The 23,661-nt window shown below is 38.7% G+C and overlaps 3 protein-coding genes across 4 annotated transcripts; 1 reads left to right on the top strand and 2 right to left on the bottom strand.

The window, feature by feature from the left end:
* Positions 1-5,422, top strand: LOC121967872 (50S ribosomal protein L22-like). Of its 2 annotated transcripts, none has more exons than XM_042518367.1 (7): positions 1-202; positions 2,103-2,230; positions 2,675-2,757; positions 3,216-3,371; positions 4,619-4,729; positions 4,817-4,883; positions 4,971-5,422. In XM_042518367.1, the coding sequence occupies exons 2-7, from the start codon at positions 2,113-2,115 to the stop codon at positions 5,234-5,236; spliced, it is 801 nt and encodes a 266-aa protein (XP_042374301.1). In that variant the 5' UTR covers positions 1-202; positions 2,103-2,112; the 3' UTR covers positions 5,237-5,422. The 2 variants fall into 2 exon arrangements, with proteins under 2 accessions (XP_042374301.1, XP_042374300.1); XM_042518366.1 differs by having other exon boundaries at positions 2-196.
* A 35-nt stretch (positions 5,423-5,457) lies between these two features.
* Positions 5,458-7,503, bottom strand: LOC121967873 (protein RGF1 INDUCIBLE TRANSCRIPTION FACTOR 1-like). The gene is made up of 4 exons (XM_042518368.1): positions 6,921-7,503; positions 6,231-6,305; positions 6,008-6,148; positions 5,458-5,887 (listed from the first exon to the last, which is right to left on the bottom strand). Exons 1-4 carry the CDS (start codon positions 7,107-7,109, stop codon positions 5,588-5,590), a joined length of 705 nt encoding a protein of 234 aa, XP_042374302.1. The 5' UTR covers positions 7,110-7,503; the 3' UTR covers positions 5,458-5,587.
* A 15,165-nt stretch (positions 7,504-22,668) lies between these two features.
* LOC121968652 (auxin-responsive protein SAUR71-like) lies at positions 22,669-23,450 on the bottom strand. The gene has a single exon (XM_042518959.1). It carries the CDS (start codon positions 23,365-23,367, stop codon positions 23,005-23,007), a length of 363 nt encoding a protein of 120 aa, XP_042374893.1. The 5' UTR covers positions 23,368-23,450; the 3' UTR covers positions 22,669-23,004.
* Between the last annotated feature and the right edge of the window lie 211 nt (positions 23,451-23,661).

Genomic DNA, 23,661 nt, shown 5'->3' with positions numbered 1-23,661 from the left:
ATAATAGAATGAAATGAAATTATCCCTTCGTCATTTCCCCTAACTCTATACCCCGCTTCTCCTCCCGCCGCCGTCGCCTTCGAGTCGACTCACCGCCGCTGGCCGCTCCTCTTCCATTCTTGAGATCAGCGCCGCCCAGTCGGTGACGAGCGCGGGCTCGACACTTCCTCAGAAGTCCGACCAGCAGCGAGTACCGGTAAATGTAATCTCTTCCTCCTTAATTCACTACTTCGTCTGATGACGGATCCCCACCGAGCAACGACCCACCATCGCTTAGTCGTCTGGTCGAGTTGCAGCGAAAAAGGATCGGAAATCGGGAGGCTTGACCCTTCTCTTCATATTCCGGATCCCCGCCGCACGAACTCCTCTTCCCACTCCCACGATCTCCTCCGCAGAGACTCATTGCTTCTACGCTTGTCTTTTCCAGCGATCGAGATCTTCTGCGCCTGCGAGCTACCTTCTATTTCTCCTCCTCGTCGTCGCTGGCAACAGCCGCCTCCGCTTCCCTGCGGACTGCAGCAATCGTCGCAGTTTTTTTCCCCCCTTTTTGGGGCAAAAAAACTCTTCCTTCCAACCCCTTTCCCGACGAGCATCAGCGGACCTCTTCTGCCTTCCCTCCCTTCCTTTTTCGTCTGCTCCGAGCAGCAGCTGTAGTCACTAATTTCCCCACTTCCGAACAGTCGCAGCTCCCTCTGGTCGTCTCCTCTCCGGGTGTGTGGATGAGAAATATAGATTGAAGAGGGCAGATATACCGATTCCGTATTTTAAGTTAGGACATGATGGTCTTAAGGCTTAACATAACAAAGCATAACACTAGAAGAATTACTTCTAGATAGAGTCACTTGTTATGGTTGAAGTACTTGTGAACGATGGCATCTTATGGTTAATGATTCATATAACAAATGGAGCCTTCAATTAGATGAATGGACCATAGCAATTATACGTGCTAATTTTCCTTTCGTTGGTGTCACCTATCATCAATATGGGTGGAACGTTGGGCTGGCACCCATGAGTGGGTCTAATCACACTCATTAATTAGTATTTGCAAAAAAAAAAACATTAGTTTAGCAGTGGGTTACTTCATAAATAAAATTGTAGTGGATACATTTAGTGTATTATTTCGCCACAAGATCTTACCTTTGTTAATCTCATTCATGGTGCTTTACCACTTTGTTTTTCTGGCTTACTCCTCTTGCCACTCCAGGGTCACAAAGAGAGAAGGTCTAGATTTTTTTTTTTCCTTCTTGTGGTTGATATTAATTTTTGCTAGTTGGATTACTCAGATGACACTTCACATAGTTTTGCTATATTTTGGGATTTCCTCAGTTATATTTATCTTATTTTACTTATGTACTTGAAGTACATATATACTAGGTATTAAAAGGTAGATCTAGGCGGAGCACTTGTTAGAGTCCAGGCAATTAAAGGTTCATTGGAATAATGTTGATGAAGTGGCAAGAAGAAAATTAAATTAAAAATACAACAACAACCAAACCTTATCCTACTATGTGAGGTCAGCTATATGGATCCTTTTACACCACTAAACCCTATCCCTACTAATTATCACAGCTATATTAATTTCTACATTTAGATGAAAATATTTAATATACTAATTATCTCTATTGTTCACTGTGTCTGTTTTTGTCATTTCTATGCCATTTTTACTCGACTTTTATCACAGCTTTACCAAACACCTGAACCTTTAAAATCAATTTCACTAAGTTTTATGAAACACCACATTGACTTTCCTGAACAACTTTTTCCAGCAGTTTTGTGACTGCTACTTCTTTGCACCTACTAGGTTTTCTCAGTTATAAAACTAACCTTCAAAATTACACTTGCTAATTTGTAACGACATTTACTTTCTGGTATCGCTAATTTAATGAGATTGTTTGGCATGATCTCCATCATAAACACTCACCCTGTTGGTTAGTGATTCCTAATTGTCCTTTAGAAACAGTCAAATTAATTTATATGATTTCTATAAAATTTGCCAAAGTAGCGCTACAAGCAAAGTTATAATGTTTCTATGCCTTCTTATTTCTTATATCATTTCTACCGATCTTTCATTTCATTATATATATTGACAAAGGATCTTGCAGTCCCTGGATCATGGCTGGATGGCAACGTTGTCTACGATCTGTTTTTCGGCAGGTCACTACAGTGGCTGAGCAGAATTGTCGGATATATAGCACTGGGTATAGCACCTGCACAAAGATCCTTTCACCAGGTAATCATGACTCTCTTATCTTTTCAATAATTTCCATCCAAAACTTTGTGTCTATTTGTGCAAGACATCCTAATGCGAATTAGTCAATGTAGTTTTTCACACATGATTTTGATTTTATTCATAAAGAATGTCTTTGTTATGAAATCCAGGTTCTGAACAAACTCAACATAATTTACCTTGTACAAAACTCCTGCTTTACCCTTTTTAACCTGCATGCTTGTGGATTTTCCTGTCTCCATGTACAACATACTCTCGGAATCTTTACAGTGTCTGAACTCTGAAATGAAGACTTTCAAGTGTAGAATCCTTTTTAAGTTGTATACTTGATCAAAAATTTAGTGTTTTTTTTTTTTTTTTTCAAATCTTAGATATTCTATTTACCTTATCCGTTATAATTTAACTCTTCTTAGGTTGATAATAAAAAATTTAATATTCTTATTGCAGGTCAATATGCACATCCATGGAGACTATCTGATTTTTCTTCTGCAAAAGTTGGAAGGCCTCTTTATCAGTATCTACAGCATCTGGTAATTGCCTTAAATTGCACATCTAATGCATAAGCTTTACCTTTGAACTGTCATGTTACCCAACTTTTCTTTATTCACAAATTATCAATGTTCTGGATTTGCATGTAGAAAGTTGATCTTTGAAATGTGTTTTTCAATTTCTGGTAACTTAAGGACATAATTGAAGAGTTTACTTTGTAGATTGTACCGGTACACAAAAATAGTCTGCTGTATCCCTTTTTTATTTCAAACGAAGCATATCTATAACTGAGGTACTGGATTCCTGATACTACAAAATTGTTTGTTAAAACCTCAAATTATTCATCGGCTTTCATGACATTTTATTGCACATACTTAAAAATTAAGATGCTGTTCCTTGTCAAAATTATCATTCTCTCTGTGATTATTTTATCAGATTTCATCTTAGGTTTGAGCAATAATACATGTTTGATATTTGATCCCACGTGATGTTACTGTAGCAAATTTCCAGTACAAGGAGCTTGTTGGCTGAAGAAAATACTGATGCAGTACCCATCTCTTCTCCTCTTCTCATTGGAGATTCTCTGAAGACCAAGAAAAAAGATGGGCTATCAAAACCATTGACCGTTCAAGCTATTAAGAAAAAAATAAGACAGGTATAAAGTCATCCCAAACATCATTGATTCCATTGTAAAGTTATCCGTCATTTTTCACTTCTCATTTCCAAATTAAGATGTAGATACCAAATGTTAACCACTTCTCTGTGTGGCCAAGAAAAACTTCAACTATCACAGATTTTTATAGTTTTACATTTTTTTTTCTTGTGCAAGTGTTCCTAAGCTTGAGTTTCCAATTTTATGATTTTGAAACTGATAAATGCATTTTATGTAAGTAATTTGTACACTTGGAGATGACTTAAACATTTTTCTCATCAACGTATTTGGATTGGATATAAGAGGTAATGGCTTATTTTAGATGCTCTAGGTCTATTGATTTTTATGTAGGTTCATATTATTCAAGTTTTAAATTGAAGTAGGTAGTAAGAACAATTTAATGCTTAAAAAATGAAAGATAAATATCTTCTATTGTACTAATTCCCCACACCTAGGCAGTATATTGTTTAGCAAACTACTTAAAGATTAAAGACGTGTCTGAGCCTAATGTTCTGTTTACTCGTGCTAGATCATCCTCGCTTCTGCTATGGTATGTCCATGTACATTAAATGGAAGTTACCCTGAAAATTATAGTACATCACGTCCAACTTTTGCTTATCCATCCAATATGTTACTTGTCCAACCTATTTTATCTTTCTGGTTCTGCCAGTATGTCCTTCAAGAATTAACCACGTTTTAGAATATCTTAGTACATTAATTTAAGTCATGATTCTTTTCACTATTATCATCCGTACTCCATAAGATTTTGTGTTTGAAGTCTAATTGCAAGGCTCCAGGCTGCATTTGTTTCTGATTAATAATTGCCAGATTATTAATTCATTTGATGATGCATCCTAACAAATTCCATTCTGGACTTTGTTCTTTTGCTTCATGATTTGTGTTGAGATAGTAGGTTCTCTGAACTCTGATTGGTCTTTGGCTTAGTTCTTGATCGTGTCAGATAACAGGTGACTCTATTTAAGTCCCTATCAAGTTCATTTACTCAGTGATTAGTTTCTAAATTCGCTGTGGCATAATTGCATAGACCAGTATTTAGTTTAAGGTGATAATTAAATGCTTAAATGGACCGTCTTGCTTGCTAAGACTTTGTTTACCATGTTTGAACATACCCCTAAACCAGTTTTTACAGTTTTTATGGATTCACCTTTAGTATTTACTTAAACCTCAAGGTTACACCCCTTGAGCTTTTACTTTTATCATCCATCTTATATTTGATTTATTGATAACAGAGTCCAAAGAAGGTTAATCTGGTCGCTAAACTAGTACGTGGTATGCGTGTTGAAGATGCTCTCTTGCAATTGCAACTGATTGTGAAACGGGCTGCAATGACTGTCTATCAGGTCTTGAGCAGTGCAAATCATTTTGGACTGCAGAACAATTGGCTTGATTTAATACCATCTCCCTTCTACATTTTGATTGTATTGCAGGTGATCCATTCAGCCCGCGCAAATGCAACACATAACCATGGACTCGATCCAGATCGTCTCCTCGTTGGTAACCTGAATGTTTCAAGCTACTTATAATAAGTGAGATCCATCCACCATTTCGCATTTGGTTATCCTTTTTTGCCCTTCCTTGTAGCTGAAGCTTTTGTGGGGAAAGGTGTGTATCGTAAGCAAGTATCGTACCATGCTAAAGGTAGGTCTGGTGTCATGGAGAGGCCTCAATGCCGCCTGACGGTGGTGGTCAGGGAAACCACTCCCGAAGAGGAAACAAAGATCGCGAAGCTGCGAGTAAGCAATTTCAAGAAATTGACTAAGCGGGAGAGGCAACTCATGCCTCACAAGCTCATCGAGACAACTCCTAAATGGACTCGGAGGCGCAAGGAGGCTGCTACAGATTCATAAGGGTGGTGCAATTCTGTGTTTTTCTTCTATTACTCTTGCAAGAGATGGCAAAACTTGTGTTGAATTGTTTGCATTTGTAGCATCTGTTGTCTCAAGGCAGCACTAATGGTACATCTTCCGATACTTTGAGACCCTTCTAGCTCTTTTATTTCGGACTAAGAAAAGAAAGACCTGTTTTACTTTTTATTTGATATTGTTGGATTTATATAAATCTGATATGGACGGATGTATGGAAGTACTACGCACGATCCATTCATTGCATCGATGCAAAATTGGCAGCCACTGTGGACCTCAGTCACGGTCCACTGTATCCACCTGACCAGCAATGGAAACTTCACACCTAACAATAAGCTATGAAAGATACGATCTTTGAGGATTTTGGCTCTTCCTCCTCCTCCTGCCACTGTTGTTGAAGCTAGGAGATAGAGCTTGATTGGGGAAGGAACCACCACTCTCCTTCTTCTTTGTTCCGGAGCTCTTCCTGCCATAATCACTGTCGTGCATAGGCTCTTCTTCTACTGTCATCTGGCTGTAGTCCTCCAAGGGATCAGAGCTGTCCACCCTGAGGCTCTCAAAGTGAGAGAAAGCGATTTCAGATTCCTCGACCAGTATGCTCGACAAGTCCTCTCCTACTACCAGAAAATGATCCACCTGAACATGTTTCAGCAATCTGTATAAGTCTTTTGCTACCACTGAAATCATCCTTAACCCCATTGGTATGCACTCAAGGACATAACAATAAGATCTTTTGTGAGACAAAAGTGAGAGTACCTTGCAGGAGAGAGAGCAGAAGTGGAAGGGCTCTTGGAGGATTCTGTCACATGTCGAGCAAATGTTGGCAGAGCCTTTGGAAGGCCTTGATCGAGGCCTTGGCTTCAAAAAGACCACTTTAGCACTGTTTATGGTATAAGGCTGTCGTACCAACAAAGTAAATAAAGCTGGTAATGTCAACAAACTACATGAGCAACAACACACAGCACTAAAGCTTAAGCACCTGAACATATGAGCAATCTATGAGCTTGTCGAGCTCATCCAATCGAACCACATCATTGTATATGTAGCGCCGAACCTAAACAATTCAATCAAACGCATGCTGTGAAGTGAAGAACATGTGAAGTTTAGAGGGGAACTCAAACTAGTTTCTGGCGAGATGTTGGAGTGTAATTAAAGAATTATGACCTAAAGAGAAATGAATTGATATTTCAACCAACATGTGAGCTTCTTGAGGAGGAACCATTTACTATCATCACTATTCAGGGAAGCTCTATTTGCCTTAAATCCATATCTGACACTTACTATACTCCTGTGCCATTTTCTAACTCACACTCTCTCTCTCTCTGCACTACATGCGGTGGAGGAAATTATTGGCATAGGAAGAAGAAACAAAGAACAAAAATAAGCATCAATTCCAGCATTAGAGCTCGAAACTTCTCTCTAATCACCTAGCGTATGGGCTACAAGTGGTAAAGATTTAGTAAAAGCAGCAAGGCCTAATCAACAATTCCTCAAACACTTCTTGGTACATCAATTTCAAAGAAAACGAGAGGTTCATGAATCAAGAACCACTGCTTTACGTTTAAAGAACCATCTTTTAATTTAGCAACACAGCAGAAGTAGAAAGAAGATTAAGATTAGGGATGATAGAGGAGCTAATTAGCGAGGAGGAGGAGGAGGAAGGCGGAACCTGGAGGAGAGGGTGGGAGCGGTGGTCGGCGGCGCAGTGGAGGCAGATGCTGGTGCAGCAGCCGAGGCAAAAGGTGTTCTTCTCGTTCTTCTTCCGGCTCTCGTGAGCGGGGCAGCCCACAAAGAAAGTCTCTTCCACCAGCCCGCACAGCCATCGCGGAATTCCTGCTCCGAACTCCCTCCTTCCCATGTAATGTAAGGAACAAACACACGAGCCACTCGTCGATCAATTCGGTCAAAAATCTCAACTTTTTCGAAGCAAAGCCAGATGCTCCGCCCCCGGAATCGACCTGGCGCAGCAAGAAGCTTCCTTTCCGCGTGAGGCGAAAAGGGAGGAGGCTAACGAACTGAGGCGAGCTATATATAGAGGGAAAGGGAGATGGGCCAGAGAAAGAGAAGGGGAGGGAGGGATTTAAATACGAGGGAGAATGGTTTGTTGTGTTGTTGGGAATGGGGGAGGAGAGGAGGAGAGGGTGGTGGCGGAGACCGAGCGAGACAAGCACCGGCAGCAGCCCCACTGCCATTTCCTTGTACCTTTTCCTCTGCCGCCCTGCCTCGCTTTTTCCCTTCAAACAACAATTGAAACGAAATGGAAATTTCACGAAGGAAATTCTTTTCCATTCTCGACTTCGCTCGACTCATGCACCACCACAAACGAAAATGGATTTTTATTTTTATTTTTGTTTTTTGTTTCCAAAAGTCGGCAGCAGACGTGACCATAGGCGGGTCTGAATCGGATCCAACCGGGTCAATGAATCGATTATCTATTGACCTGATTCAACGGACCGAATCCGTAATCAGATGAGACTAAAAAAATATATATTTTGAAATTTTTATGTGTAAATATTTTCCTCTCTATTTAAAACTAATTTTTTAAAACAAAAGTCATAACACACAATTATAGCAGTCACAAGATCTTTATCAATCCTCGTAGGTATTAATTACTTTGGGCCTAGATTCTCAAAAGATTTCATACTAATAAAAGTATCATACATTCTTTTAAATTCATGAATTCTACTAAATTTTTTAATATGAGACTTTGATTGAATCTCAACAATCCTCCCTTTAAATGAAGGGCCATTATTACTTTTATGATCTGGGACCTCTGTAAGTATTTGGTCACTCTTGACTTACTTCGAGGTCTACTCATGAACATTCGGTCTCCCTGACATGTTCCGGACCTCCCCATAAATATCCACGTCATATCACTCTTGATCTGCTTCGAGTCTCCCCGCAAACATCCGGTCACCCTGACCTGCTTTGGGTTCTCCACAAGCATTCGATCATCCTGACCTGCTCCGGACCTTCTCGTGAACATTCGATCACCTTAATCTGCTCTGGGCCTCTCAGCCATAAGCATCTGGTCAACTTGACCTACTCCGGGCCTATCCTCAACTTTGTTCAAGGCCGCCCCACATGACATCTGATTTGGACAATGACTTTGATACCAATTGTTACGTAAAGAGGGAGCAACACCTCTCAACTTCTAATGTGAAAGAATAGGAAGAGAGAAAGAGAGATCGTGTGAAGCAACAAAATAAAGACGTATAAAAGGAGCAAACACGAGGAAAGAAAAGAAGAAGAAGAGTTATCGTAGTTCAACGATATACCTATTCTATAAAAATGATCATAATTTTATTAGAATTCTCACTACATCATAGTATTATTTTTTATTAAATCTTTTCAATATGAGATTTTGATTGAATCTGAAAAAATTTTAAATGATATTTTTTTTTTTGAAATTTAAGATTATTAGGGATCAAGAAATTAATTTGATAGGTACATCTTGAGTTCGTTTATGATAAACTAATTTAAGTCCGAATTGAAAAACTAATTTGATATATATGTGTTTGAGTTCATTTCTGATAAAATAATTCCAGCGTCAAAAAAACTAATTCGATGTATACATATTTGAGTTCGTTTTAACAAACTAATTTGAGTCCGGGTCTAAAAACTAATCCAACGTGTGTTCATCAATTGTAAACTAGTTTTTGAAAATTCTCCCAAAAAGCTTATTTGATTTTTGTCCGTTAGAAGCCCATTGCATTAGTAACTAAAAGAGTTTTAAGAAAAGGTATTTTACATATTAGAAATGTCTTATTAAGTCTAATCAATAAAGAACTGGAATAGATCCGAATCCTTTATCAATACTTTAACTCACTCCTTTCATAGTATCTACATTTTTCAATTTATTTGACTTAAAGTTTTTGGCGTGGAACTCTTTTATTTTTATTTTTTATTAATGTTAATTTTACGATATATTTGTTTTAAATTATTTTACATGGGACTGTTTATTTTTAACTTATTAAATTTATTAATTTTATTTAATTTTCATAATTAAGGTCTTATTTTATTCATTTAATATATAATTTATATATAAAAATATCGATAACATAAAGACTATTTAACTGGGATAATAAATAAAAAAGAAATATAATTATTTAATAATAAAATTATATATAATAATAATAATTTTGAACCGTTGTGAACGTTTAACTATCCTAGACGGTTTAAAATTAAAAGTCGACGCCCCAAAAATTATCGAACCAATGATTTCAAATCGTGGTGAAGTTTATTTGGCATCTATTTTTTTTTAATCATCAAAGGCACGTTCCACTTTTAGTTTGAATCAAAATAATTCCCTTTATTATTGTTCAGTCGTATATATTTATCCTCCTCCCTTTCAATATCGATTTTATTATTATCTCCTCTCTAAATCTCTCAATTAAATCTTGAATCAATCGAAAACATGTAAAAGTTATAACTTTTACAGTCTATTTGGAATGATATGGAATTCAATTCCTTTTAGAATTGGAATTGAATTCCATGCTTTGGAATGATTTTTTAGCTAAGAATTGATATGGAATTCAATTCCAATTCCATCAAAAAAGGCAAAAGTAAATCACACCTCTTTATGTGTGATTTAGATAGGGAATTCAATTCTCCATATTATGTTCATTGTGCCCTCATTCTCTCTTCTTTGTAAAAAAAAAAAAAAAGAAAAAGAAAAAAGAGAGAAGGATAAAATGGTAAAACATAAGAATTCCATAACTTAAGTTGCAATTCATTCCAAACATGAGAATTGAATTCAATTCATAATGGAATTCAATTCATAATGGAATTCAATTCAATTCCATGACTTAAGTTATTTCCAAACAGGGCGTTAGAGCATTCATATCAGCTATCCTATTCAAAGATTTTATCCTAAATTTTAGATAAGTTAACTAAAAATCCATTCTCTAAATTTAGATTTGATAAAAAGTGATTATCTAAATTTAGGAAATGAAACTTCTACCCTAAAAATAAAATAATATTTTTTAATCTATTTCTTACCACTCAATCTCTTTCCTTCCACCCATTCCATAAATATAATTATAAAAAAATAGAAGAAAGAGAAGAAAATAATAAAAAAAAAATAAGGATATAGAAATTTTAGAATATTTGATGTAGTGTGTAGTGAAAAGTCATTATCTAAATTTAATAAATTCGATCATTTATCCTAAATTTTAGATATAGTAATAGGAAAACTGATGTGGATATTCACATGTTCTGATTATAGTTACTATAACATATATTTAACCTGTTAAAAAATATTCTCATTGTAATAAATACAATTTCATAACGGATATAACTTTGCTCACCTACCATTTACATTGTGATAATTATATATGATTTTATAATTAATATGACACAGATTCCTACACTTAGCATTCATGTTGTATTTAGGAGCTTTTTGTTACCGTGCAGCACCCTGTTGTTTATTCAAATTAATTTCTTTTAGATTTTTGTGAATTCTTTTTTCCCTTAAAAGAGAATAAATTAACACTCCTAAAATCTTGTGGTACGACCACTGAAATACTAGAGCCACATTTTGATGTTCAGATGAATAGAGAATCTGTCAGTTATATTTCAGTTATTCAAGAACACTCAAAACTGGATCGCTAAACAGATTCTGTAAACAGTAGCAAACACTTTTGAACGATAAACTAACAACTTATTGCAAAATGAAGTGATCTTCTTCCATCGGTTTCTCAGTGGGCATCTGTTACTGATCTTGAGTCTCATCTTCTGGTTTTGGTGGTAAAACCTCGAGAGTCGAGAACTAGATCGGCCAGCTCCTAAACTTCGTCTATCCCTTTAGCTTCATCTTTTGGTAGATGCCTCTCACTGTTAAATCTTGAAGAAATACAGTGTCAGCTCCTCTTAATTTCATTTGCCAATTTCCAGAATGTTCTTCAAAGTTCAACCAATTGTTAATCTGCTTCTTAGGTTTGTTTTAACTAGAATAACACTGGGACTGTTTTGCTGAGAGCCTGAGATATTATCAGTTTGAAAATAGACAAAGATGAAAGTTTGGGCACACAACCAACACTGATTAGATGAGCTTAGCAAAACATAGTTGACTGCATGTTCTACTACTTGTGAATTGCAATTGTCCTGACTATTTCTTCATTACAGATGATGTTGCGTATGGGATTTATGTAGGAACAAATCCAGGTAACTCAAACTCTAGCATTACATTGGTCTAGCTTGTTTAGCATATCTTCTATCTTATGCGACTTCAGTATATATCATGATGGCTCTTGCTGGGAAGCTACTTGTTGCTTAGCAATCCTTGTTTTGCTTTTATATGTTTGCAAACACTTAAAATCCTTGCTGTGATAATTATGTTTGTTCGATTTTAGTTAGGTCTTCAGCTCGTCTAAAAAAATTGATTAGTTTGATAGATTTGAACTTTAACTGGATCTACATGTTTTAGGTTCTCCATCCTGTAAATAACATACTATAGTAGTGCCTCAAGATATATATTGTCTGACATATCTCTTTGTCGACAAAAGTTACAGCCCTTGATCAACTTGGAGGATCACACAAGTTTTCTTATTTAATAGCTTATCCTTTCTGAAACTGAACTGTTTCTGCCCAATCTGTTGTCCCATGACTTTGATGTGTTAGTTAAAGATAATTGAAAAGGAGATCGCAAGGCTGTCAGGGTGCATTGGGTCCTTTTTGCATACTCAATTAAACTATATTCTGTCTTAAATACAAAAGAAATATCCAAATTTAATGATCAGGAAGAACTTAATAAGTCGTCCTCCAAAAGAGACCCTCAGGAATTAACTAATCCACAAACTGACAGTAAAGTAGCAACCACCCACAGAAACAATAATTCACAAACAATAAATCAATCGAACAGTGTCCCACGCTGAAGTGCTATAAACACGATCATACACCACACAGAAATATAAATTATTCCAGAATATCGCAGTCCTCCTCAGAAACACATATCTAGAACGCAGCAGCAACACAAGGCAGCGCAACTGCAAAATAAACAAAACAAAATGAATCAGCAAAAAAACTGTAAATTGCAGATGTTTTTTTTATTAAGGAAAAAGACTTGAAAACGTTTCCTGTTACCATCCTTTCCAGAACCCATCTCCGCGGCTGCTTGTCTCAACCGGAACCTGCTGCTGGTTCTTGGCGCCATCCATCGTCGGATAGCCCTGAGGCGGTGGCGCCACAGTCGACGGGTAGGCCTGCTCCGGCGGAGGATAAGCTGCAGGTTTTTACACAAATCATTGTTCTCGTTATACAAAGTGCTTAATTTAATAAACAAAAAAAATTAACAAGTATTGATACCTTGAGGAGCTTGTTGCTGAGCGAAGTGGCTCATTTTGAAACTAATGCAGGAGGAGGAGAGGTTCAGAGGGCGAGAATGCTGATGTAGAAGAAGAGAAGGTAATGCAGATATGGTTTACAGAACAGAGCGGGGCGTATTTATACATGCAAGCACGCTTCAATTCGATAACTTAGAAGGAAAGGCAAGCTTCACACGCTTCAACTGACGGGTCAAAGAACACCATTTGTTTGTAGATAAACAAAACGCGTTCAATTTATATTTATATTTATCTATTTTGTCCAGGTGGATGAGATGAGAAATGGTGCAGTTGACACCTGTTAAATTGCTAACAGTAGAAAGTTTGATTATAGCATTCAACTACTCCATGGATCGACAAGTGGTATCCATAGACGGTACTAAAATCAATATTTACTAACAACTTTTTCCTTTAAAAAAAAGTGTAGTGAAATAATAGAATATTTAGTTTCAATTACTCAGCAACAATGAGGGGAGGTTGTTTGGGAAGGGAAGAAACTGTCAATTTTCTCTTCTAAGAACTGAAACAAAAATCAGTTTCTAAAGAACAAGTGGTGTGAATTAGTTGAAACACTAATCAAGATTTCAAAGTTCTGACAAATTTATCAGATTCAAGTACTAGCTGTTGACACCTCTAGTGTTGGGCTGGAGCTTGATAATGCACCTTGACCACTGCTAGAACAAATGTGCTTTTAGCATATTAAAATTCTTTTCCAAGATCACTAGTTGGGATCCAAATAGGAAACATGCTGGGGCAATTTCCTTTGGTCAAGTTTGACCAGTTTGACTAAACTTGAGTTGAGTTAAGTTTGAGTCGAGATTCGAGTTTTGATATTTGACAATATAAAGAGTTTGACAATATAAGGAGATTGCTGGAGCAATCGTCCGGTTGTGGAGATGGACAAAGGGTTGATCAGGTTGATGAGAAGACAAATCAAGTAGGTCAGGGTTGACAGGAGACTTGACTGGGGAAGTCCTAACTGGAGTTTAAGCAGTGGTAAAAGTCTTAACTGGAAGTTAGGCATTGGAGAAAGTCCTGGTGAGGAGCCAGGCAACTGGGAAGTCCAAGTGTGATCTTGGCACAAGTTGTAAGTCCAAGCATGTGGTCTTGGCAAGGTAAATCCAAGTGTGATTTTGGCAAAGGTTGAAAGTCCAAGTGTGATCTTGGCAAACGTTGTAAGTCCAAGTGTGATCTTGGCAAGGTAAGTCCAAGCATATGGTCTTGGCAAGGTGAGTCCTAGTGTGACTTGACAAGGAGAACCCGATAACTAGGATGAGGCCGAAGGAAGCTCTTGAAGGCAAGGCGTGAAGGATGGGGAGATATCCGAGGGACGTGAGGCTGATGAAGGAGGCTAGAAGGCTATTTCGAGGTTGGTCGGGTGTGACCAAATGCTAGGCATGATGTACCAACAGGTCACGATTGATCGGATGTTGATTTTAGGGGACTTTGGGCTTGTCTTGGGCAAGAAATCAGGAGCTGAATCAATCAACCGATCGATTGGCTCATGCCCAATCGATCGGTTGATCGATTGGGTGAGTCCCCGCGAGAGTCTCATTCCCAATCGATCACTGGATCGATTGGGAAGCCGACTGCATCGCACAGAAAGCCTCCCAATCGATCGGCCGATCGATTGGGAGCCTCCAATCGATCGGCTGATCGATTGAGAGCTGCGTTTTTGCGCGATAAGCTCTGGATCGATCGGCCGATCGATCCAGGTGATTTCCAGAGAGCACAGAGGCGCTCTGGATCGATCGGCCAATCGATCCAAAGCCTCCCCAATCGATTGAGAGCAATCCAATCGATTGGGATTCGACCGTTGGCACAAGTTTTAGCCGTTGGCGTGCGATTCCTTCGGCACTTTTTCATTTCTTCTCTACGAGTTCTCACAGCAAAGCTCCACAGTGATTCCTTGATTCTCACCGCCAGTTCTTGAAGGTTCTTGGAGGCACATCCAAGTCAAAAGGCGAGTTACAACAAGAGGAAGAAGCTAGGGTTAGGGTTTATTGTACTAATCTTGTAAGATCTCCCTTGTATTTGCTTCTCTTTGTATTATTGTTGTATTGTGAGCTTGTAAGGCTTCTCCGCCTTCGGTAGTTACCGTAAAGGAGTGTTTTCATAGTGGAGGGTGTGTGAGTGTGTGGATCCTTGGACTAATCACCTCTTCTTGAGGTCGATACCAAGTAAATCTACGTGTTAGCGTTGTAGTGTGTTGTTTCTTGTATTTTCCACTGCACATCATCACAAGAAGCAAGCAACTACGCAAGGAGCGCGACGAAATGCTATTCACCCCCCCTCTACCGGGCACAAAGATCCAAACAATTGGTATCAGAGTGAGGCCGCTCTTCTACGAACTAACCGCCAAGAGAGCAAGAAGCTAGAGGAAGAAGAAGATGGAGAGTGAAGGACCTCTCGGATGGGACATCCGGATTCCTCCGCCATATGACAAGGAAGACTTCGCCTTTTGGAGGAATCGGCTGGAGACATGGTTCCAAATGGATTGGAACCAATGGGTTGTCTTGAGTGACCCATTTGAAGCTCCTACGGACAAGAAGGGTAAACGCCTCCGACCTCGACATTGGACCGAAGAGCAACGAGAGCAATCGGAGGCGGACAAGGAGGTAACAAGAATTTTACATAATTTACTACCTTCTAATATTTTGTTGAGTGTAGGTGAAACCACAAATGCAAGTGATCTTTGGAAAAAGATCATTGCCTATCATGAAGACCCTACACAAGTCCAAGGAGTGGAAGAGCCCAAGGAGAAGGGTTCATTGGTCCAAGAAGAGAAGGACCAATCCGATGTTGACACGAGGTCAACATCAGAAGAAGAGGAGGAAGAAAAGATGCAATCCGATGTTGACGAGAGGTCAACATTCGAGGAGGAAAAGGAAGAGGAGGAAGAGAAAGAGAAGGAAGAGGTGGAAGAGGAGAGATCTTCCACATCCTCAAGAGATGAAGAAGTGGAAGAGTCCACATCCTCAAGTGAAGAGGAAGAAATAGAAGATGATGTCATCTCTATATTGCAAGAAAAATCAAATAGAGGATCAAGCATTAACCATACAAGCAAAGGTATAAAGATTTCAATTATTAAAGATAAAAATCATATTATTTACTTTGAGTGTAGGGAGCATGGGCACTACAAGAGCAAATACCCCAAATTGGCCAAGAAGAAGGGCCAAGTAGCAACAAAGGGCAAAGAAAAGCTCAAGGAGACCAACCCCACAATAAAGAGAAGCAAGGAGCACATTGTGTGCTTCTCTTGCAATTAGAGAGGACATTACCGAAGTCAATGTCCTAAAGGGAAGAAGCCAACCAAGATGATTAGAGGAAGCACAAATCTAGGGGGAGCTTGTAAGAGCAAACCCAAGGTAAATTTTATTAATGCAAATTCTCTTAGAAATGATAAAAAACATGCTAGTTCAAATTTAAATCGTTATAATACTATTTATCATGAAAATAGAATGCATGATAAACCTAAGGACAAATATATACCTCCTCATGCTAGATCTACCATACCTAAGGTTAGGAAGGTAGATAACTACTTAGGCAACAATTCTAAGGACTTTAGATATAAGCCTAAGGCTAGCAATGCTCATAGGAATCAACAAAAATCCAAATCTATGGATTTAGTAAGGGAAAACCAAGTCTTAAGGTCAAGACTTGATAACTTAGAGAGAACCTTAGCAAGAATGGAAAACTTGGTTAAGGGGCAAAGTGAGCACAACCTTGGAAAAGCTAGACAAGAGTCATCCAATGACTATAGAGATTTGGGATACAAACCCAAAGCCAAGAAGGATGTGACTTCCTTTCATAGGGTTCCATATAGCTATGGAACCAAACCTAGGACTAGTGGTCAAGCTAAAAGTACAAGGGAAGTTCTCCCTAAGAGTACTTTTGCAAAGACCAATTTGACTAAGACTTCTAAGAAGTCTAATAATGTCACAAAGAAGGTCACAAGGGAGGTCATCCCTAGAGTTGACTTAGTAAAGGTGACTAAGGTTACAAAAAAGCCAAACAAAGTCACAAATAAGGTTACAAGGGGAGTTAGCCCTAGAAGTGACCTAGTGGAAGTGACCAAGGCTTCTAAGAAGCCTAGAAAGGTCCTTAGGAAGGTATCTAGGGAAGTCATCCCTAGTGAGTACCTAGAGCATCCAAGGAGCACCAATAGGTTTTGGGTTCCTAGGAGCATATTCTCTACACCCTAGATGGGTTTAGAGAGTGTCAACTCAAATTGGAAGGATAGTTAACCCAACCTTGTTAAAGTTGACACTTGAGAGCATTTTCAAGGTTGTTGTTAACATTTGAAAATGAAAAGGATTATGGGGTCACTCTTTGAAAGTGTAATATATGTGCCAAAATTTGAAGAGTTGAAATTAATCTAAATTGACACACTTAAGAAAAGTATAAGAAACATCAAGTTAGACTTTTGATACTTTCTTAAGGAATTAAGAGAAAACTCATGCTTTAATAAAATGTGATTAAGCCTTGAAGGGCAAAAAGATGTCAAGTGTTGAGGATTTGAAATTAATTTTAATTGACAAACTTGAGAGAAGAAAAAGTAATGTCAAATTTAGAATTCGACATTTTCTTATGGAATTAAGGGAAATGTAAGCCTTAATCCAAATTGTCACTCTTGGAAAGAGTAACATGTGCCAAAACCTAAGAAAATTGGATTTAATTTAACTTGGCACAATTGAGAAAACATAAGAAATACCAAATTGGGGTGTTGGTATTTTCCTAGGGTAATTTAAGGAAAATCTAGTTCATAATGTAAGATGTTTACTCTTTGGAAGAGTAAAATGTGTCAAACTTTGAGGATTTGAACTTAAGTTAAATTGACATATTTAGCAAAGGATAAGAAATGCCAAGTTGGGGTTTTGACATTTTCTTAGAAGGTTAAAGGCGAATCTAAGCCTTAATTTGATTTCATTTACTCTTTGAAAGAGTAAAACGTGCCAAAATTTGAGGAATTGAAATTAATCTAAAATTGGTACACCTAAGAAAACTATAAGAAATACCAAGTTGAGATTTTGGTATCTTCTTAGTGAATTAAGAGAAATCTAAGTGTTAATCTAAATTAATTACTCTTTGGAAGAGTAAGCTATGCCAAACCTTGAGGAATCACATCAAAGGTAAGTTGGCACACTTGGAGAAAGGATAAGAAATGTCTAGTTGAAATATTAGTATGTTCTTAAGGGATTAAGGGCAAAATTAAGTCTCAATCTAAATGTTTGATCCTTAAAGAGAGTAATATGTGTCAAACAAATATTTTAGAATTAAATTCTTAATTTCAATTGGCACAAATAGAAAAGGGTAAAAGAAATGTCAAGTTGGGTTTTGACATTTCTTCAAGAAATGGACAATTTAGGATTTAATTTTAAGATTAGCTAAGGTTTAAGGACACTTAGATAGGTAATCTAGGTATTTTATTTATACTAATTTGTCATGCTTTGTTTGCCTATTATATGTCATGACATCATATGTTGCATTCATTTTTGTTATGGAAAATACAAAAATACCATGTCATCATTTTTGTTGCATACATCATGTAGCTATAGGAAATTTCCTTTTGAAAATTCCTTCTTTTTGATGTATGTTATAACATCATGCATTATTTTAATTTCCTTGTAATTAAGAACAAAAGACATTTATTATGAATAGTAAATATCTCAACAAATGGGATTATACCAAGTGGCATCCTAGACGGATGATCATGAGTCTCAATATGTCTAGATAGATATGCATGATCCCTTAGTTTAGGACAAAACCAAATTTACATCTCACAAAGAACCATAAGGTGACTTGTATGTGTTTTAGTACACATTAGATACAAGTGAAATGTTAGGATGGTGAACAAAACTCAAGATGTTGATTTAGTGTATTTTGTTGAGTTTTAGGTTCATCAAAACACATAGTTATGCGTTTTCCAATCATTGGGAAAGCTAATGTACAAATCATGTGCATTGAGCCCAAGGAACATGGTAAGATATTGGTTTTGAAAAATGCTTTTGGAAAACCTTGATGAAGGCTATCTTTTGATAGTAATCATCATTGAATAGTTAGGCACAAACTTGGAAGAAAACACTAAAGTTTCTATAAGTTTTCAAGTTTGTGTCAATTTTTGAAAATAGGAAGTATTTTCATAGAAAACTATTTTTCCTTGATAGTCTATACCCTAAGGATTGTCTACATGAATTTTCATGATTTTTTAAATTTTGTAGAATTTTTGGGGAGTTTTTGAAATTGACTGAAAGTGTATTTCAGCATTTCAGAGCCTCAATCGATCACCCGATCGATTAGGGTGCCTCAATCGATCGGGCGATCGATTGAGAAGGCATTTCTCGCGAGCAGAAGCTCGCTGGATCAATCCACCAATCAATCCACGTAGCCTGAATCGATCAGTGGATCGATTCAACATGGCTCAATCGATTGAGATCCAACTCTAATCGATTGAAGTGCTGATTTTGGCTAGGTAAGCTAGATTTCAGCATTTTTAGTCCCAATAATCATTCCTAACCCCTTAGAATACATTTGGATACATTTAGGGGGAGTTTTCTTGATGAAAACAAGTATGGATTGATTACGATAAATCAAAGTGAAGTTTAGGATGAGGTTTAGTCTCAATTTTGAATTTTTGGAACATCAAAACTTCAAGTTTTGGTTTTCAAGGGTCAATAGTCATTCCAAACCCCTTGGAATATATTTGTATACATTTAGGGGGAGTTTTCATGATGAAAGCAAGTATGGATTGGTTAAGGTCGACTTAGGTGAAGTTTAGGTTGTTGAGATTTAAATTCTTTATTGAATTATGAGTCTTAAAACTTCGAGTTTCGATTTTCCTAATTGTTTGAGAACTCCAAGTCATTGTTGGTGCAATGATAGAAGTTTGACCATGTTTTTAGGGGGAGTTACTCTTTGAAAACATAAAAATCTTTTCACCGCCCTTGGAAGGTGGGTTAAACCTTCGTGATGAATAAATACTCAGGGTCGAGTATTGGAGAGCAATGGAAGATTGATTATCTTCATTACCAGGATGATAAATGCTCTCGGATGAGCATTTTAGAAGAAGATTACTACTCAAGGGGGAGCATTGGGTAAACGAAGGGAATCGGACCTTCATTGGTAAGATGACAACTACCCTGGGATGGACATTGAGAAGAAGATTACTTCTCAAGGGGGAGCATTGGATCCAATGAATGTGGTTTTCATTGGTAAAATGGTGAATGCTCTAGGTTGAGCATTGTGGAGAAAAGTAGAGCTCAAGAGGGAGCTTGGGCGACAATGAAGAGTATGAGATCTTCATTATGGGGTTGTCAACAACTTGTAAAGTTGCAAACAACGTAGAGTTAACTCTTATGGAGAAGATTTTATTTTATGATTTTGATGTATGACAAAGGGGGAGAATTGGAGGTTAAATTCGGTCTTCATCCCAAGAAAGGGGAGTTGACCCTCTAGGAAAGGGAGAGAATGAAGGAAACCTTCATTCTTGCTTTATCATGGAATTAAGGCTATGGGATTTAGCCTTGGTGTAAAGAAGAGGTTAAGGCTATAGGATTTAGCCTAACTTAGAGAGATTGTCAAACATCAAAAGGGGGAGATTGTTGGGGTAATTTCCCTTGGTCAAGTTTGATCAGTTTGACTAAGCTTGAGTTGAGTCAAGCTTGAGTCGAGATTCGAGTTTTGATGTTTGACAATATAAAGAGTTTGACAATATAAGGAGATTGCTGGAGCAATCGTCCAGTTGTGGAGATGGTCAAAGGGTTGACCAGGTTGATGAGAAGATAAGTCAAGTAGGTCAGGGTTGACAGGAGACTTGACGGGGGAAGTCCTAACTGGAGTTTAGGCAGTGGTAAAAGTCTTAACTGGAGGTTAGGCATTGGAGAAAGTCCTGGTGAGGAGCCAGGCAACTGGGAAGTCCAAGTGTAATCTTGGCACAGGTTGTAAGTCCAAGCATGTGGTCTTGGCAAGGTAAGTCCAAGTGTGATCTTGCCAAAGGTTGAAAGTCCAAGTGTGATCTTGGCAAAGGTTGTAAGTCCAAGTGTGATCTTGGCAAGGTAAGTCCAAGTGTGATCTTGGCAAGGTAAGTCCAAGTATATGGTCTTGGCAAGGTGAGTCCTAGTGTGACTTGGTAAGGAGAACCCGATAACTAGGATGAGGCCGAAGGAAGCTCTTGAAGGCAAGGCGTGAAGGATGGGGAGATATCCGAGGGACGTGAGGCTGATGAAGGAGGCTAGAAGGCTAGTTCGAGGTTGGTCGGGTGTGACCAAATGCTAGGCATGATGTACCAACATGTCACGGTTGACCGGATGTTGGTTTTAGGGGACTTTGGGCTTGCCTTGGGCAAGAAATCAGGAGTTGAATCTATCAACCGATCGATTGGCTCATGCCCAATCGATCGGTTGATCGATTGGGTGAGTCCCCGCAAGAGTCTCCTTCCCAATCGATCAGTGGATCGATTGGGAAGCCGACTGCGTTGCACAAAAAGCCTCCCAATCGATCGACCGATCGATTAGGAGCCTCCAATCGATCGGCTGATCAATTGGGAGCTGCATTTTTGTGCGATAAGCTCTGGATCGATTGGCCAATCGATCCAGGTGATTTCCAGAGAGCACAGAGGCGCTCTGGATCGATCGATCGATCGATCCAAAGCCTCCCCAATCGATTGGGAGCAATCCAATCGATTGAGATTCGACCGTTGGCACAGGTTTTAGCCATTGGCGTGCGATTCCTTCGGCACTTCTTCGTTTCTTCTCTACGAGTGCTCACAGCAAAGCTCCACAGCGATTCCTTGATTCTCATCGCTAGTTCTTGAAAGTTCTTGGAGGCACATCCAAGTCAAGAGGCGAGTTACAACAAGAGGAAAAAACTAGGGTTAGGGTTTATTGTACTAATCTTGTAAGATCTCCCTTGTATTTACTTCTCTTTGTATTCTTGTTGTATTGTGAGCTTGTAAGGCTTCTCCGCATTCGGTAGTTACCGTAAAGGAGTGTTTTCATAGTGGATGATGTGTGAGTGTGTGGATACTTGGACTAGTCACCTCTTCTTGAGGTGGATACCAAGTAAATCTACGTGTTAGCGTTGTAGTGTGTTGTTTCTTGTATTTTCCGCTGCACATCATCACAAAAAGCAAGCAACGACGCAAGGAGTGCGACGAAATGCTATTCACCCCCCCCTCTAGCGAGCACAAAGGTCCTAACAAAACATACATCTAATTTGGATGACAACTTTTAAATATGATCAAAGCCATAACTTCATTGAATAAGATAAAATGCATCTTAGATGTTGACACAACTTATTCACTCATTTACATTTGGAACGACATTCAGATTCAGTTAAAGCAACTTGTTCCAGTTAATTAAGTTCTTCATCAAGCAAAAACTTGGCCAAGTTATACTCCTTAAATCACCCTGTTAAATACTAAAAAGCACAGAATATATATGAGAGCTCAGCAATAGTTGGCATTTTGCTTCAAGAAAGAACAATTGAACACCCTGAAAATAAAACTTTGCAAGCCAAACATAAAGCTTTAAAGGACACCATCGAGATCTAGGATAAAGAGGCCATCAAACATAAAACTTACAATTATTGGAAAGTTCTTGGCCCTTTCCTCTTGGTTTGTCGTCAACTACCCACAACAAAGTACATCAAATTTAATCTCGTGTACAAATGTCAAGTACCAGTGTGCCCCATCTACATTACACTGTTGCTAAATGTTCACATATTCTTGTTTAATTTACAAGTAAATGAGAAGAAAACCACAAGGTAATCAATTGGCAAGATTTGCAGAAACCAAACCGTATAAACTTAGTAGGTAGATTAAAGTTATGGAAGTGAGTTAAAACGAAAAGGCAACAATAAAGCTAGTCACCAGAATTAATAACATTGCAATTGATAAACAAGAACAAAAATAATAAGATCTAAAGAGAAAAGTGATGCTACTCCATTGACTAACAGGATTTCGTTTTCAAAGTCTGTCTTCTTGACCATGATTGTTAACAATGCATTTTTTATTTATTATTACTACCAAATCACCAGATCAGCAAGCAATAATGAGAATTTGTCTGCTAATTAGCTCTAGTGACCTCAATACATCATCATAATTGCAATAGTTACCAACATTTTGAGATTTGTTTACATGAGAGAGGTTAGATTCAACTCAGTTGTGAATCTTAGACACCTTGAAGAACAGAAACCATCAGGCATGAACAAAAAATTATGATTAAAACATGGCTTGTGGGACGAAAAAATGATTGTTTTTTTTTCTAGAGTAGATCATACTAATTTCACGTATTTGGAACCACTCTGACCTAGTCGAGTTTGTTCTCACTGCATCAAACATCGAAAGGAGGTTAAAAAAACAGAGAGCAAGGAAAGTTTACAATGCCGTCCTCCTCTGCCTTCAGATTAAATGGTAGGCAGAGCAGGGGAGAACTAGTCGCCGTCGGCCGGGAGCGCACGGAAAAGCTCTTCGAGGGCAGGATCGTCGTCCGAGGCCGCGGCGGAGGAAGAGGATAGGAGGAGAAGGAGGCGGCGGAAGAGCGGTACCGGGCAGGGGATCCGCAGCACGCCGCCCTGCCCGTAGCCGTACTCCTGGGCGGAGCGGCGGAGAAGCTCGACGAAGGCCGGTCGGCCGAGCAGCTCCGCCCGCACCGCGAACCGCTCCATCTCCTCGCCTACTTGCACCGGCACGTGCCCCCACGGGACCCGCCGCCGCCGCGGCGTCCTCGCGGCGAACGGCGGCCGGCAGTCGGAAGCGTCCGCCACCCTCGAGCCCCGACGGATCTGCCGCTTCATCCACCCGCAAGGATCACAATCCGCGCAGATCGACGCAAGAAAAATGCTCGAATCGTCTAGGGTTCGGGAACCGAGCGCGCTGTGAGCACGAGAGCACAACGAGGGCTTCTCCACGTCGATTTATATCGCTTTTCGACAAATATAATTCCCACAATAACAATTTTTTAAATTCAATTTATTTTTGTAAAAATTGGCATGAAAGGGACTACGGAAAGAGTACCTGACAGCCACACTGCTCGATCCCCGTTTCTTCTCAAACAGCAAACAAATATCCAACGGGTGTTCCCTAACGAT

Source organism: Zingiber officinale, chromosome 3B (assembly GCF_018446385.1).
Source record: "Zingiber officinale cultivar Zhangliang chromosome 3B, Zo_v1.1, whole genome shotgun sequence".
NCBI lineage: Eukaryota > Viridiplantae > Streptophyta > Magnoliopsida > Zingiberales > Zingiberaceae > Zingiber > Zingiber officinale.
This window is presented reverse-complemented; position numbering and strand designations above follow the sequence as displayed.